The sequence below is a fragment of the Rhipicephalus sanguineus genome, chromosome 1, assembly GCF_013339695.2.
Source record: "Rhipicephalus sanguineus isolate Rsan-2018 chromosome 1, BIME_Rsan_1.4, whole genome shotgun sequence".
NCBI classification, from domain to species: domain Eukaryota; kingdom Metazoa; phylum Arthropoda; class Arachnida; order Ixodida; family Ixodidae; genus Rhipicephalus; species Rhipicephalus sanguineus.
This window is the reverse complement of record NC_051176.1, coordinates 132,580,092-132,598,348: the sequence shown is the minus strand read 5'-3', so window position 1 is coordinate 132,598,348 and position 18,257 is coordinate 132,580,092. Positions and strand designations below refer to the sequence as shown.

Here is an 18,257-nt window from a genome sequence, read left to right as displayed (position 1 = left end):
AGGCTCCCTTTGCTCAAGGGAGGGGGGGGGGGCTGTTGCTCCAAGGGAGACCTCTCTGACCTTGAGCAGGTTTTATGAAGATAGAAAGAGATAAGTGCAGAGCTGTAACAGTCTTTCGTTTGACGACACCTCAACAGCTCAGCATGGAAAGGGAATAGAAAAGAAGTGATAGTGAAGGAGATCCCATTGGTAAGATTATATTTAGAGCTGTGCGAATAGCAAAATTTCGGGTGCGAAGCGAATTCGAATAATAAAGATTGAGTGCGAATCGAATCGAATAATTTCGAATAATTTTCGAATATTTCTCAAACATTTTTCGAATAATTCGAAGTGAAATTACAGAAAAAGTTGCAGAGAATCCCTAAGTATGTTCTTGTGAGATAGCAACATGAAAGTGTTTCTTTTCACTAGGTTGATGAAGTGCTGATGGGGTCATATTTCATAGTTGTCTTTCTTATCAAGAATGAGGCAATGTAGAGGCCAAAGAGGATAGCGCGAGGGAACTTAAGACAAGACGAAGAAGGCTACAGCACAAGCGCTTATTCGTCTTGTTTTAAGTTTTTTCGCGCTGTTATCTTTCATCATGAATTACCAACTACCAAATCAGTGAAGCTGAAGCAGATAGAGGAAGCTATTTTTCACAAAGGCGCTCCCTGATTTTCGAAGGAAGATGTCCTCTCTTGAAATAAGGGTAAACAACGCTATAGGTTAAGACGAATGGAACAAAAACACACGGCGCTTGGACTGCGCTTCTAAGTGTCGCATGCATTCCTTCTTTTCGTCTTAACTTCTCGCACAGTTTAGTCTTCTTTCAGTATGATCCAACGAACCAGACAAATCTTAATGCTGTCCATGTGTCTTCGTCTTCTGATATAGTTAATTATTACGACGACAATCTCTCCACGTGCTCCGCAAGAAAAAAAAAATGCCCAGATGATGTTAAACACTCCCGAGAGTCTTAGAATAAATATGGCTTGTGTTCTTTGCAGCTAAATCTAAAAAGCGTCAAGTCTCAAGAATGACCAAATGATAAAGCGGCAAAAGAAAGGGGGTGGGGTGAGGGGGGAGGGGCCCCCCTTATATTTTTGAACCGGGCCCTCCGCACTGTTAATCCGGCCCTGGATACGATACAAGATACTGAGGCAAAAAGTATTTGAGATACAGATACAAGATACTGCCGCAATAATTGTATCCGATACGATACTTGCCAATTGTATCTTAAGATACTTCGATACATTCGCAAACTTGTTATTATAGATCCATATAATGTAGCAGCAAACTCAATGCACAAAAATGTCTGCTTGAAATTTATTAACTGTGACCAACCTTGTTTCATTTGAATGAAATGTCTCTTAGTATCTTACAAGTTCTGTCCTTCTTGCGCAAAGTACAATAGCTCAAGTCCGAAATAACTTACTGGGGTTTGTTTAAACTGCTTAACAGGACACCTCTTTAGAAATTTCGCTGACAGCGATTCTTGCTTGTTTTTTTTTTGTAATTGATGGGAGTCGCTGCTGAGCTTGCCGACCAGCTCGCGGGTTGCCATCTAATCACAAGAACTTCAATAAGAAGCTTACTTGACGAAAGCCAGCAAAAGAACGGGACACAAGAAAGGCAGACACACACAATGCACTCCAATTTCCAGCGGTGTGTGTGTCTGCCTTTCTTGTGTCCCGTTCTTTTGCTGGCTTTCGTCAAGTATCATGAACCAACTGGCCCAGATCTCAACTCAATAAGAAGCCTTGTCACGATGGTGCAAATACCGGCGTGGACATTTACCTTGTCCGTAAGCCACCCCTAAGCAATACTGGATCCCCGGACAGGTGTACAGCAGCAACAAAGCTGGTAGCGACATTTTTTATGATTTTACTTTGATAGTGATGTTGCAGCGATGGCGTAGTGGTAGAGCATCAGCTTCGCATGCAAGAGGTCCGTGGTTCGAATCCCGGTGCCGGACAATTCCCAACCGGATAAAAAAAAAAAAAAGAATCCACGTGATGATGGAATTGTGTAAAAAAAGCCTGGGGTGCAGCCTCACTGGCGACCACAGCCAGCAATGCACTCCCTCACCAGAGCAGGATTGGCCACCCTGGTGTAGTACTTGGCCACTACCTCCCACATGAATACACCAATAAACCCTCGGCCCTCAGTCCCCAGCGGCTGCGAAGCAACTGTCCAAGGCGGCGGTCAGACCTGCGACGCAGCAGAGGGTGCTAAGAATCTCTGGGTACGGACAGGCCTCCATTGGAATCTGAATTTGGCTACGTATAACGCTAGAACTTTATCTAGTGAGGCGAGTCTAGCTGTACTATTCGAGGAATTAGAGGGTGTTAAATGGGATGTAATAGGGCTCAGTGAGGTTAGGAGGCCTCAGGAGGCTTATACAGTGCTGAAGAACGGACACGTCCTATGCTATCGTGGCTTAGCTGACAGAAGAGAACTAGGAGTGGGGTTCCTTATTCATAAAGATATAGCTGGCAATATAGAGGAATACTATAGCATTAATGAGAGGGTGATATGTATCGTAATTAAGTTTAATAAGAGGTACAAGATGAAGGTGGTACAGGCCTACGCGCCTACATCCAGCCATGATGATCAAATGGTTGAACGCTTCTACGAAGACGTAGAATCAGCAATGAGTAAGGTAAAGACACAGTATACTGTACTGATGGGCGACTTTAATGCAAAGGTAGGCAAGAAGCAGGCTGGAGATCATGCAGTTGGGGAATATGGCATCGGCTCTAGAAACGCCAGAGGGGAGTTACTAGTAGAGTTTGCAGAACGCAATAATTTACGCATCTTGAATACCTTCTACAGAAAACGGGCTACTCGTAAGTGGACGTGGAGGAGTCCTAATGGCGAAACTAAAAATGAAATAGACTTCATAATGTGCGGCCACCCGGGCATTGTGCAGGATGTGGAAGTAGTTAACAAGATCCGATGCAGTGACCATAGAATGGTAAGATCTAGAATTCAACTTGACGTGAGGAAGGAACGGCAGAAACTGATACGCAAGAAGTCGATTAATGAACTAGCTCTGAGAGGAAAAGTTCAGGAATTCAGAGTTTCACTTCAGAATAGGTACGCGGCTTTAACCGAGCAAACCGACCTTAGCGTTGACGCAATAAATGATAATCTGACTAGTATCATCAAGGAGTGTGCAGTGGAAGTCGGGGGTACAGTCGTTAGACAGGACACTGGTAAGCTATCCCAAGAGACGAAAAACCTCATTAAGAAATGTCAAGCTATGAAAGCCTCAAATGCAACAGACAAAATAGAGCTGGCGGAGCTTTCGAAGTTAATCAATAGGCGTAACGTAGCCGACATAAGAAAGTATAATATGGAGAGAATTGAGCATGCTCTAAAGAACGGAAGAAGCCTCAAAGCTATGAAGACAAAACTGCGCATAGGCAAAAATCAGATGTATGCATTAAGGGACAAGGAAGGCAAGGTCACAAACAATATGGATAGAATAGTTGAGGTAGCGGAAGAGTTCTACAGAGATCTGTACAGCAGCCGAGGCATTCAGGATGATAACGTAAGAAGGAGTAATAGCGCAGAGGAATCTGACATCCCACCAGTATTGACAGGAGAAGTAAAGAAAGCCCTAAAGGGAATGCAAAGAGGCAAAGCAGCTGGTGAGGATCAGGTAACATCAGAGCTGTTGAAAGACGATGGAGAGATTATGTTAGAGAAACTGGCCACCCTGTATACGAAGTGCCTGTCGACGGGGAGGATACCAGAATCTTGGAAGAATGCCAACATCATCTTGATCCATAAGAAAGGGGACGTCAAGGACCTGAAAAATTACAGGCCCATAAGCTTACTGTCCGTTGTCTACAAGCTATTTACAAAAGTAATTGCTAACAGAATTAATATGACATTAGAGTTCAATCAACCAAGGGACCAGGCAGGATTTCGTGCAGGATTCTCAACAATAGACCATATTCATACTATCAATCAGGTGATAGAGAAATGCGCGGAATACAACCAACCCCTCTACATAGCCTTCATAGATTACGAGAAGGCATTTGATTCGGTGGAGACATCAGCAGTCATGCAGGCATTGCGGAATCAAGGCATCGACGAAGCCTATATAAACATAATGGAAGAAATCTACAGCGGATCCACAGCCACTATAGTCCTCCATAAAGAAAGCGACAGAATCCCAATAAAGAAGGGCGTACGGCAGAGAGACACGATCTCTCCAATGTTATTCACCGCGTGTTTACAGGAGGTTTTCAGGGCCCTAGATTAGGAAGAGTTAGGGATAAGAGTTAATGGAGAGTATCTCAGTAACCTACGATTCGCTGATGACATTGCATTGATGAGTAACGCGGGAGACGAATTACAGCTCATGATTACTGAACTGGATACGGAAAGTAGAAGAGTAGGTCTGAAAATTAATATGCATAAAACTAAAGTAATGTGTAACAATCTTGGCAGAGAACAGCGCTTTGCGATAGGTGGCGAGACACTGGAAGTTGTAAAGGAGTACGTCTACTTAGGACAGGTAGTAACCGCGGAGCCGAACTATGAGAGTGAAATAACTAGAAGAATAAGGATGGGTTGGGGCTCATTCGGCAAGCATTATCAAATCATGAATGGTAATCTACCACTATCCCTCAAGAGGAAGGTATATAACAGCTGCATCTTACCGGTGCTTACCTACGGAGCAGAAACCTGGAGACTTACAAAGAGGGTTCAACTTAAATTGAGGACGACGCAGCGAGCGATGGAAAGGAAAATGATAGGTGTAACCTTAAGAGACAGGAAGAGAGCAGAGTGGGTCAGGGAACAAACGGGCGTTAAGGACATCATAGTTGAAATCAAGAAGAAATGGATATGGGCCGGTCACGTAGCACGTCGGCAGGATAACCGGTGGTCATTAAGGGTAACTGACTGGATTCCAAGAGATGGCAAACGCGGGAGGGGGAGACAGAAAATTAGGCGGGTAGATGAGATTAAGAAGTTTGCAGGTATAACGTGGCAGCAGAAAGCACAGGACCGGGTTGATTGGCGGAACATGGGAGAGGCCTTTGCCCTGCAGTGGGCGTAGACAGGCTGATGATGATGATGATGAGAGGCCAAATTGTATTTATGTACACGATTTGGTGCAACCAAAGTGTTGCCGACAACACTTTACACGTGATGGGCAGAGATGCCATTTCCTCAGCCTCTCCTCCTATTTCAAGTTCTGTGGAAGCCCAACTGATGTGGCAGACAAGGGTGTGCTCCCTTCAAGTCCGGAGTTCCAAATCTGCCTCGTAGACGTCGATATATAAGAACATCTGAAATTTTGGATGCTAGAAAGCTTTGGCGTCCGATTTTTCAGACTTCCTGCCCAAATTTCAGGTCCAAAACAGCATTAATTGGGCCCTCAACTCTGCCAAATCTTTCATCTCCATATTGGAACCAGCGTTTTCTTGAGTTAATAAATTTGCGACCGTAGCGGAGCTTGAAAGGTAGCTTTGCCGCAATACGGGGGTGTGATGAGGTGAAGCATATTGAAAATCTAGGGACCACTTCCAAACGGACGTTGACTGTGTCTTGGCTAAATTCGACCGTAACGGAGCTTGAAAAGCAACTTTGCCGCAATACAGGGGTGTAATGAGGTGAAGCATATTAAAAATCTGAAGGGGTCACTTTCAATCGGACGTTGACAGTCTCTTGGCTAAGTTCGACCATAATGGAGCTTGAAAGGCAGCTTTGCCGCAATACGAGAATGTAATGGGGTGAAGCATATTAAAAATCTGAAGGGGTCACTTTCAACCGGACGTTGACTGCATTTGTCTTTGGGAAGTTCGAATTGTTCGAATAGTAAAATTTCAGTGCGAATCGAATCGAATAGCAAACACTATTCGAAAAATATTCGAAATTTCGATTATTCGCACACCCCTAATTATATTTAAAAATAATAATGAAGAAAAAAAGGAGAGGCCAGCAGCAAAGAAGGAGAAATTCCACAGCATATTCCCGGGGTGAATGATGATGAGTGGGGCGAAGCTCTCATACGGCAGGATCTTGGCGGCGGCGTCGCGCAGCTTCACGCCCAGTACATCATCAACGACATGAGATCGGGCCGGTTTATACTAAAGGGTCGATGAGAGTCATGGCGACTTGCAGCTCACTTTAATTTTACATGTACGCTGTGAATTTTTATTGTTTAATCACGCACAGAAGAAATCTCACCAGGCACTACCTTGGAGGTAAACAATGGCTGCTAATGGGGAATGAGAGACAGAAGAAGTCGGCTTTTAGCTAACAGTTACACTTCTACTTGTACTAACGTTTCCTACCGGAACATGCCAATGGCTGCTAATGGGGAACGAGAGACAGAAGAAGTCGGCTTTTAGTTAACGCGCACGCTGCGAATTTTTTATTGTTCAACAACGCACAGGAGAAATCTCCCACCGGCACCCCCTTGGAGGTCAAGGTCTGGTACTAGCATTAAGACTGGTTACGCACTACGACGGGGACGAACGGGTGCCGCTTTAAGGAGCTTCGCCCCTAAAAAGCAAATACGGGGCTCGCAGTCACGTTAAAAGAGTGGAGCTTGTAAAGAATGTTAGTAGCACTGAAAAAGCATGTTTAGCAATACTTGAATGCACTCTTGGAGAGAGAAGAGCATAAAGGGTGCCCGCTGGGAGCCCCAAACTGACGACCGTTGGTGCAGAGTGCGTCACTTTGAGAGAAGAGAAGAAAAAAAAGGAGGCGAGGATTGTCATGCTAGTGTTACGAGTCCCTCAGTTTCAGTACGTGGGAGAAAGCAGAAAAAGGACACCAATTGCAGACGCTAACTGAGACAGAAGGAGAGAGTGCCTGCATTGGCAGTGAAGCTCACCTACTGAAGGGCTGTTTACTGGACCATTCAATTTCTTCTAACTCTGCCAATAATGAATTGATTTGAAAAGCCTTTTTCATTAATCTGGTCAATGGACTGCACCTTGCAATTCCAAGTGTACTATAATAAAAATTTGTAATGAAGCCATGTGAGGGGCCATTATGTAAAATGGCAAGCACACCTGTTTTCGAAGCAGCTGCACATTTATCACCTTTATCTGTAAGAGCCACACCTAAAAATTAGCTCCCACATTAAGGGACGAAAAAAGAGCAGCCTACATAAAAACACACGGTAATACAGTAAAGTCTCGTTAATTCGACTCTCGTTAATTCGGAAAATCGGTTAATTCGGACACGTCATCTGGTCCCTGTAAATATACGCATCACTCTATGAGACTGGGCGCTCGTTATTTCGGACAGATTTGAACGCAAACCGGATAATTCGGCAACTTTCGGGCCGCTGGCGAGGCTCGAAAACGGAAAAAGAACAATTCGGAACAAAAGTGAAGCTCAAACGCAGCATCGCCATGGACATCAATTATCGACTTGGCTTGGATTGAGACTGGTTGAACGCCTTTTTTTCGCGTGTGGGTTTTGTTGCTTTGTTCCCGTTGGTGTGCTGCATCGTTGATCGCCGATTTATCGAGGAACGTTTCAGTACGGCTCCTTTAGCTTGATCGCTGCTGGTGCTTTTGTGCTGACTTCTCGTGTGACCGCACTCCACGCCGATGGCAACGCCGGCGAAGCGGCCTAAGTACGAGGCCGAGGACTTCACCACCAAAGTAGAAATTTTGCATGCTCTGAATAATGGGCTCTCCTGACAAGAAGCGATAGAGTGATGAAAGGGGATACTTGTATCGGCGGCAAAAGAAGCAAGGAACGAGTAACCATACTTTTAGCCGCCAACGTGACGGGAACAGAGCGCTTGCTGCTTCTCGTTATCGGAAAGGTTCAAAAGCCACGCTGCTTTAAGAACATCAACAATCTTCCTGTGGATTACCGTGCTAACCGAAAAGCGTGGATGACGGGTGAAACTTTTGCGGACACTGCAGACATGCGAGCTGCTGAGCACCTTGAAGGGCTCAGAAAAATTGTGTCCGCGTGAATATCTGCTCGAAAACAGACAAGCATCCGCGATTACTTTGTTAAGTAAAGGTATGTTGAAAAAACTCGTGCATGTTTATTTCGACCATTCGATAATTCGGACATTCGGTTAATTCGGACATTTTTTCTGGTCCCTAGAAATCCGAATTAACGAGCTTTTACTGTAATACAGTTTTCAACAAGAAATTTAGTTCGAAAGTTAAAGTGCATCAAATTTAACACTCGAGGTGTAGCTTACAAAATGCATACACTCCCTAAAGATACTTTTGTGAAGCACTCAAAGTATGAAATTCATATATAACACAGCATGATTGCCGGCCATTCGGAACTCGTGATCTGCTGTGAATCCTAAGAACTACTGCCCCAGTGTCTCCAAGAAAACAGCAGAGACAGACATTTAAGTGCCTCGCAAACTGTTTTCCATGGAGCTCCATATAAAAACATAGCTTTAAAAAAAATAACTATAGTAGGCATGGACATTTTCAGTGACAAGCTTTTCTTACAAAACAAGTTTCTTTGAGAACTATTATGCAGTTTCTTAAAATGAAACATATTGCATACATCACGACAATAGACCAGGGGTGGCAAGGCAGACATACTCTTCAGAAGCAACAAAAGAGTTTATCTGTGTTTCCAAGAACATCACAGCAAAATGCACAAGTTTCAAGCTCTAGAGCCAGTGGCTGCCTTTTGAGTATTCGCCCTTGTTGAAAAACCTTGTGCTGCTTTCAAATTTTAGATTGGTAAAACTATTACCCTGTTTCACTTGTCTGCACTATTGCAAGTAGGCTCAAGAAGAGCAGCTCCTAAGCTGCACTGCAGTTTGCCTGTCACTGCCTTCCCTACATACCTGGACGTCTGTCATGAGGATTCGGCCACAACGCAGGCAGCATTTGTCAAACTCTTCCTCCGCTATGTTTTTTGGACTGAAAACAGGACAGAGAGAAATGAGATTCAGCAGCAAACAAGGCATACACTCAGAGCAGTGCACCCACTTGTACACCATCAGAGAATCAACCTGGAACGTGAAATTTTGTTTTGAAAAGCCTACAGAGAGCTGCACCAAATCATTCTAAGGGGGATGCTAAAGAGAAAAAAATGATAGAGAGAAAAATAATCATCGCTTACAAAGGCAATTTTTACAGCAAAGTCCATTAGCATTTCAAGCAAATTTCAGATTTTGAGTGAATTCTTAAAGATATGAATGAAAGAAGGGAAACTGGTTGACGTCTTGAGGGGCTATTTGGTTCATTCTATGCAGGATAATAATTGCGCGAAACTTGAAAGGGACACCACAAAGAAGACACACGAACAGATTGAGCGCAAATCGCTCGATCTGTTCCCGTGTCTTCTTTGTCGTGTCCCTTCGCGCAAGTTTCGTGCAATTATTTTCCTGCATAGAAACTGATTGAGGGGCCTGTATTTGTTATACACAACCATATTAAAGCCAACAGGCAATGAAGCCAGTTAGCTTCCTTAAATCTTGCGTATATAGTATCTGCTTGATACTATATTTACATTATTCTGTCTTTTAATTATACAGAATGAAAAAAAAAAAAAAGCTTGAGGCTGCAGAACAATGGTAAAGCAAGAAATTTGCAATGAGGAAGATAGAAAGGCTTACCCCTTGTCAAGACCCTGATCAATTCTCAGCATTTGGTACCATTGGTTACGGAAGACAGGATATAGAGCCTCTGCAACAAAATTAGCCAATTGTAGTGGACAAGCTAACATCCCCCACCATCGCTCCCTAGAGGGCACCGGGGGGATTTATCAGATTAATGCTTCGAATATACATTTGAAGCATTAAAATGATAAAACCCCTGGTGCCCTCTAGGGAGCAATGGACGAGCTAATGCATTAAAGTTTGTTCTTCCACTGCTCCCCAGAGGGCACTACGGGTTTTTGCATATTTACAGCGGCATGAAGAATTCAAGTAGAAAACAGCGCTACGAGACGGGACAAAAGAAAGGACACAAACACGGCGCTGACTATCAACCAAATGTGCTTTATTCCACCAGTGCGCATATTTATATTCCACCATGACTAAAGAAAGCATAACAAAAAAGCAGAAAAAACCCGGTCAGCCTGCAAAGGCAAGAAATTCTTAACTCGACAGAAAAGTTATCTCCTTCGGAAGCAGTGAAATCGAGGGGAGGCTAACACATGCCTCGCCGCCTTTACAAATGTGATACGCTTCAGAAACGAGATGCGCACGTTCGTCATAGTACTTTGATAGGAAAGTCGAATCTTTAAAAGATGGCTGGCAGCCGCATTCATTGCAATGAATGGACAGTTGACTGTCTTTTGCCTGTTTAGAGACCTTGTTCGCGTGCTCTCGCAAGCGGTCATTAGCACACCGGCCAGTCTGACCAATATAGTAACGCCCGCAGGAAAGAGGAATCTTGTACACAACAGAATCGCAACATTCAACAAACTTTTGCCGGTGCTTCTTACTACAAGACGGAAAGATGTAGTAAGAAGCACCGGCAAAAGTTTGTTGAATGTTGCGATTCTGTTGTGTACAAGATTCCTCTTTCCTGCGGGCGTTACTATATTGGTCAGACTGGCCGGTGTGCTAATGACCGCTTGCGAGAGCACGCGAACAAGGTCTCTAAACAGGCAAAAGACAGTCAACTGTCCATTCATTGCAATGAATGCGGCTGCCAGCCATCTTTTAAAGATTCGACTTTCCTATCAAAGTACTATGACGAACGTGCGAACGTGCGCGTCTCGTTTCTGAAGCGTATCACATTTGTATAGGCCGAGAGGCATGTGTTAGCCTCCCCTCGATTTCACTGCTTCCGAAGGAGATAACTTTTCTGTCGAGTTAAGAATTTCTTGCCTTTGCGCAGGCTGACCGGGTTTTTTCTGCTTTTTTGTTATGCTTTCTTTAGTCATGGTGGAATATAAATATGCGGACTGGTGGAATAAAGCACATTTGGTTGATAGTCAGCGCCGTGTTTGTGTCCTTTCTTTGTCCCGTCTCGTAGCGCTGTTTTCTACTTGAAGTCATGCACCAACCAGCACTAATTCGTACCTTACGGCATGAAGAAATCAAGGTGGTGTGCTATATACAGCTCCACTGTAATAAACTCCTTGAAAAAAAATATTTTTTAAGTATGTTTCCTTTACCATATTCTTACTCGGTAAATACACTAATGAAACAGCACTCCTTCTAGAGGTGAGTGCTGCTAAGATTTCCTCTGCAATGAAGAATTAATAACCATACCCAAACTCCACAGTGCTCTAACTGCGATGTAAAATGCAGAACAGTTGACAGTGGCACAATTTTTAATGGCCCAATTCTTAAACGGCAGATTCAAGTTGGACCTGGAAATGTTAGTCCCCAAAGGAAACAAGAAATGTTTGCTGTAGATATATGTAGTACTTATTTAAGAACTATTTACACTTATATTATGAAGAATAAATGAGAATTCATAGTTATAACTGACACTGTAGAGTTATAACTATAGGTTTTAACTTTCCAAAACAACGACAAAGCTGTCAGAGAAGCCATGGTGGGGCACGCGCTAAACTATTTTCTACCAAATGGAGTTCTTTGATTTCTATCTAAACTTTCTATGTTCTTGTATTCCAACTCAAGTGGCATGCTGCTCCCATTGCTGGAAACCGATTGATTTGCAGGTTTAATATGAGAGACCATATTGCAGGAGCAAACAGCCTTTTTATCACATGCACACACCTTTAGGGTAGATGTTGTTTTGCTCTATCATCACAACATCCAAGGGGTGGTTGATGAGATGCTCAATGCGCAGCCCCTTGTACACCTCTGTGTACTCCTGGCCTTCATCAGACTGTGTGAAGCAGTCCCCTGGTTAAAATAAAATCACAAAACAAAAACAGCAAACCAAACTTTCAAAAAATATAAATGAATGCACAACAAATAGGTAGGTAAGCATGGGCTTATAAGAAAAAACTGAACTACTGTATTTATTTGATTGTAACATGAATTTTTTTTATATATAAATTTCTTTGTTTGAAGTAGACCCTTGCATTACATTCAAATAATAGCAAAAGTGATAACATTAAAACAAATATTCTAAACCTCTCCACTTTTAAGCATTATGTTGACAGCTTGCACATTTACATTTCGATCCAATCCAAAGACAAGCTGACCAAAGTCAAAATTTCTTCCTTGTACGAATTATGGTGCTGCAGTACCCTGCAAACTCTCATGCAATGACTCAATTCATTCCTGATATTATGGCGATGCATTGCATTCAGTATGATGCCTGCTTCAAGAGAAGAGGAGCTGGGGGACTCTAGCAGCCCAGCAACCTGACGTCGAGTTGACGGTTAGAGGATGGCAGGGCCAGCGGGAGTCCCTCTTTAAATGCTTGGGCACTCGGAAGAGCTCTTTGAACTTTGTCAGGGCCTGGTACAGCCGCCCAAATTAAATGGTTGCACAGTTCTAAAGTGCTCAACCTCAAACGAAACTCTACAGCATGGAAGACGACTTCATTCTTGGGTGATCAGCTTTGGATATACAGTAAAACCTCGGTAATTTGTACTCGGTTAATTGGGAATCCCGGATAATTTGTATTATTTGCGCGGTCCCAAATTTTTACATGTAAATTTAACCGGATAATTGGTGCGGCCAGTCTGCGACTTCCCGGTTAATTGGCACACTTGGCCACGACTTCCAAGATATGCAAAGGGTGTTGCGAATCTCGGAGGCTGTAACTAAAACATGCATTTTTTTTTTTTTATGTACGGATCTCGAAGGCCATGTTTTTTTTACCGGAAATACGTCGTAGACGCCATGTTTTAGCAATTGCCAGGCGGCGATGCGTGCGGTTGCGATCATGATCATCATCATCTCAACAGCGATGTTAGCCACTCTAGCGAAGTGAATGTTTTGTGGAGTCTTTGTGCCATTTGGATGTCGGCTGGCGAGCATTGTGCGATTCGGTGCGACTGCTCCATTTGTCTCCTGTCTCCGCTTGAGTGTCTTCCCTGTGAATTAGTTGATTGAGGTGTGCTTGGAAGGAAGATGCCGAAGTACAAGAGCTTGTCCCTGCACGAAAAGGTGTGCTTAATTGAAGAGGCCAGCAAGTCGACGGCGTCGAAAACGAGAAGAGGCAACCTCCGCTGAGTTTGCTGTCACCGCTGTCACTTGCCCGTTTGATGAAGAAGGGGAGACTCTCTGTGCTCGATATGAGGCTTTGCACGCGGACGAGGAGTGCACTCCAATCGGATTCTCCGAGTACGCAAATGTCGAGTGCACAGTGCAGACGTGTTACGCCGACATCGACAGCGAGATAGCTGCGAGATTGACCGATTCGGCCTCTAATGTTGACAGCGATGACGAGCCCTCCCGAGCACCCCCTTTGGCGGATGTCATCGATGCCTTGAGTGTTGTGCGCAGCTTCGTCGAGTGCAACGGCGGCGAGGCTGAGATGCTGCGCCTCATTGACAGGCTGGAAAATATGACTTTCAGTGCTGGGAACTACCGAACGCGTCAGTCACGCATGGAGGAATTTTTCTCCAAGTAGGCTGACTTGCCACAATAAAGGTGTGACTTCCGTACATCACGTTTTCTGGCTGATTTCTTTGATTTCGCGTTGTTTCGGATAATTGGGAATCCCGCTTAATTGGGATATTTTTCTCGGTCCCGAGGCCTTCGAATTAACGAGGTTTTACTGTACAGTTGAACCTGCATATATCAAACCCATGTACATATAACGAATTATTGTGTATATCGCACAGTTGTAAAAGCCCATTGAATATATTTTCGATATATAAAATATATTATATATCGAATTACCTATACATAGAACTTTTTCGTAATCCCCTTCAGGTTCGATATATCCGGGTTCAACTGCATCCGGCTCTCGCAAAACTGTGTCGGCATTTGACTCTTCAATGTATATTGCTGACAGTGCTCTTGGCACTGAGCCAGTGTCAGAAACACTGTTGCAGGTGCATTTGGTGATCAGGCGAACAACATCTCCACAAGTGTTCAAAGAATACTGTCCAAAGAAAGCTCCTCCTCAGGCGAAAATGATGAGTGAACTCTTTCCTGTATTGTGATTCCTTGAACAAGGGTAGCATTTCTTTTCATTTTGCATTACATTAACGGTTTTATTTTTTATACTTAACACGAGTTGAACGAAACAAGGGGAATTTTTTGAGGGGCTCATTCCTATGTTAGACACAACCAAATGAATGCAAAAGATAACAGCATTTTTTTTGTAGCAGTATTGCTGATGGTTATCAAGTGCTCTATGAAAAAAAAATATGACTTCCAGTATTATCACAAACAGGATGGACAGTATCTTCATGTGTTTTCATCTTGAGGGACATTAGCTAGGCTGACACTGAACACCCCATACACCTTCATCTGATTGCCTATTGTCACCCTAGCTAACTTTCCTAAAAAGAATACCAATGTCAACCTTTCCAAACGTATCTCCAGTTTTAAAAGTGCATCTCGCACTGCCCCAAGGTGAATGTTCTGCACAGCAGCACCAGTGTGAATACCCCTGAGCCACACAGTCCAAGACATGCAGGCACCCATTACTTCCTCTAGATTTGATTACTATTTCAGCAAGGATCCTCAAACTACGCTTGATATCCCAGAATGGGGAACTAAAGTTCTGACATTTCTTCACAAGACATTGGGACTGCAAATGACCAGATGGTGATTTGCGAGCTGCACACGACCTCATAGCAGAAGCTACCAAAATGGCCGTTGAGGACAGATATGAGAACAAAGACGACACACAGAAATAATTGCCGATGAGTGCGCTAATATAAAAAACATGCCTCAAGCAATTGACATTTCTCGGATATTTCCTTGCAAATGTCAAGATGGCCAAGCTGTACTTTCCTTCTTTAGCTTTCAAAAGAGCTTGTTTGTGGACACTGAGAAGAAGAAAGTGCAATGTAAGGTGACCAGTAGGTATTGAAATATTCCCTGCCTACTGTGCAAATTTTCCTGTGTTTTGAAACTTGTTTTCCATATTACAATTATCAGATAATAAGTCTAATTTCCCACAGTCATGATGAAATCCCAAACTACAGCCCCAAAAATTTTCGATGCACCATAGGCACAAGGACATGGGCATCATGTTTATTTAAAGATGTGCTAGTTTTTAACAATTACATTGTGGATTTTTAGGGTTTTTGAGTTTCAGCATCAGAAATGCCTATTTTTTGAAAAATATATTCACAATGCAGCTGCTCATATTTCGTAGAATACTGCTCAGAGACTGCTTCAGAAGATGTACACTGCCTGAAAGTAACCTTTTCCCCGATTTAGAGACACACACACACACACACACACACACACACACACACACACACACACACACACACACACACACACACACACACACACGCACGCACGCACGCACGCACGCACGCACGCACGCACGCACGCACACACACACACACACACACACACACACACACACAAAGAAAAGCTAAGGCACTCACCTGATCTCTCCTTAAAGTATTTGTGTGCTTCTAGTGCACACTCTTTCAGGTCACCTTCCCAAGAAGGGTGCTCTCTCAAAAATGTCCACTGCAATAAAATGCAGACCGAGTTCAAGTCACATGCACCTAATGAATTCTGTTAATCTTTGTGATGCCATGCAACAGTGCGCCATTCAAATTTAAACAAAGTCATCAAACAGTAAATTTAGGCTCTCTCTACACACAAAAACACACACACACATGCATGCACACACAGAGAGAGGAGGAGAGAGCAGTGTGAACTGCTGAATGAAGAGCTACACTGTCTTATGCCATTGCACTGAAAAGACTAATTTATTTATCAAATGAAATGCTCATCAAAACTGCAGAATCATGTAACCCCAACTAAAATTGACATGCAAAACTGGAGATTCGCACTTCAGGTAAATAATCTTGCACTGTCACTTCCTGTGATTCAACAGATGGGTAACGATGGGTACTGAATTTTTCCGGAGCTGGAAAAATTCAGTATTTTGCTACACTGTGTTCATAAACCTAACTTCAGTCTTGGATGCAACCTCTTGCACTGCGTTGAGGAAACAGCTTGAAATGGCACCAAACAATTAGGGTATTACCGTATTTACTCGAATCTAACGCGCACCTTTTTTTCGGTAAAACGAGTCCAAAAATCGCATGCACGTCAGAATCGAGTACCGAAAAAAAAAAAAATCTCGGTTATTATATTGCCATCGGCATTTCAAGACGGCCACCTCCTACGCGCCTCGGCCATTTCTGCCATTGTTTCAGTTCGTACGTGTGCTTAGCAGTTCGTCGTCCCGTTCTGCGTTCGCATCGACTGCATGGAAGTGCCGACTCCAAATACTCGACGAGTGCACCGCGATGCCGCATTTAAAATAAAAGTTATTACATATGCAGAGACAGACGGAAATCGGGCCGCATCGCGGTCGTTCGGAGTTCCCGAAACGTGCGTGCGAGACTGGCGCAAACAGAAGCAGAAGATTTTTTACGGCAAAGCTTCACGAAAAGGTTTCAGTGGACTAAATCAGGGCCGGTTTTTCGAAATCGAAGAGCGTTTACAGCGACAAGGAGTTGTCCGACAGCGACGAGGACTGATCCATTACGCGACTCGTATCGCCACCGTAGTGGTTACAGTTTAGCGGCAAGGTCCGCTGTTTGACTTTGTGTTTTAGTTTTTGAAACTTTAGTTCTTTAAAACCCAAATACTTGTTCTTCGGAATGTGCGAAGATTGACTCCTACGGACTTTTTTTTGTTCTTTTCTCTCGCGAAAAATGGGTGCGCGTTACAATCGATGTTTCACTTTTTTTTTTTTTGTCGGGGAAAACGGGTGCGCGTTACAATCGAGGGCGCGGTAGAATCGAGTAAATACGGTAGTACTTTAAAAGGAAACTATAAAAGATTCTATGGAAAGCTGTGATGTATGCCAAAAAAAAAAAAAAAAACTCTTGATATTAACTTTATATACTGCAAGCTATGCACCAGCAAGCAAAGAAAAGAAAAGAGGAGGAAGAGAGAACCATAGCCACACACATGCATGATAAAAAAATAAAAGCAAAACTTACAGCTGTGACCATAAGGTAGAGTGAAAACTCTGTCTGCACGACAACTAGCGCAGGTGATTTGACCAGCTGCTCCATAAGGCCAGGTCTGCAATGGAACATTGCTTACTACTTGTATATCAAAAAAAGTCACCATCGCTGTAGGCAACAGTGGTAACACACCGAAGCACAAAAGCGCACGACAGCAAGTAACGCATGTAGCAAATGAGTTTCACCCAACTGGTGCAGTACTGTAGCTAGCCCTCAGAATTCTGCATAGTCATAATGAATAAACATAACAAATAAAATGCAAACAATAAAACTAGACAACTCTTCAGGAGTTTACAACACAATGTGTGTGATGTTATGAAGTGAGCGCTGGCAGCAACTAAAAGTTTGAGTGTGTAACCATCTGAGCCTTTGAACACAGGTTGGTATTCGATTTGTAGTACATACTCAACCTAGAAGTCCACAACTGTCTACATGACATCAAATATCTGTTTCTGGTTCAATAGTGGTGATGGACACATTAGTTCCGAGTCTACAGAAAGAAAAACGCAAGTGGCTACTATTCTGAGAATGATACTGAGCAGAGAAGCCATGGTTACCACACCGAAGCACTAGTTCCCAAGAAAGCTCATGAAGTTTCTAACTTTTGTGCAATACTTTTGCACTGTTCAATAAATACCGTAAAATTCCGAGCAAGCACCCCCTCCAATTTCACTGCTAATTGCAATTTCACACGCTGTTCTGGCAAAGCCCCCCCCCCCCCCTCCCCGTACCCCAATAGTTCCAATGCTGCTGTGCAGCCCGATCTCTAAGTGCCTGCACCTGAAATCTGTCGTAAAAAAAAAAAGCATAATGATCGCACATGAACTTAGCGCACGACACCCATGACGACTTCCAAGATGGTACCTATGACGAGTAGCCAGCAAAAGTAAGGCCTTCGACATCTGTTTCTGTTGCTTGTTGCTTATCAGCTGTTGCGTTGGCTTATCATCTGAGGTTCTTCCTTGCCACGCTTCCCGCATCTTATCACGGTTTCTTTGTGTTTCTTCTTGTGTTTGTGAGCCATCGTAATGCGTCGTGCCACAAACGAGAGCGAGAAGACTTTTGAGGAAGTGCATATTCCTTCCGTTTTTTTCCAGTGAGAAAACTTTGCTGCCCCCATCTTGAATTTTGGTGCCGTTCCGTGAAAGCACACCCCCCAACTTTGCACGTAATTTCGATCTGCTCAAGTGGGGGATGGCTTGCTCGGAATTTTACGGTATACTTTAACCTCTAGCCAG

General features: G+C 43.5%; 1 protein-coding gene across 6 annotated transcripts in view; it reads right to left on the bottom strand.

The window, feature by feature from the left end:
- LOC119398353 (protein germ cell-less-like) overlaps window positions 1-18,257 on the bottom strand; it is a 48,378-nt gene that overhangs the window by 13,220 nt on the left and 16,901 nt on the right. For all 6 annotated transcript variants that reach the window (XR_007416450.1, XR_007416451.1, XR_005184764.2 and 3 more), the window contains exons 7-11: window positions 16,993-17,077; window positions 15,412-15,499; window positions 11,654-11,782; window positions 9,572-9,641; window positions 8,798-8,873 (exon numbers count right to left, since the gene is read on the bottom strand). Coding sequence is in view for 1 of the 6 variants with exons in the window: in XM_037665347.2 (XP_037521275.1) it covers window positions 8,798-8,873; window positions 9,572-9,641; window positions 11,654-11,782; window positions 15,412-15,499; window positions 16,993-17,077 (448 nt within the window). In the remaining 5 variants the exon portion in view is untranslated. The remainder of the gene's footprint in view (window positions 1-8,797; window positions 8,874-9,571; window positions 9,642-11,653; window positions 11,783-15,411; window positions 15,500-16,992; window positions 17,078-18,257) is intronic.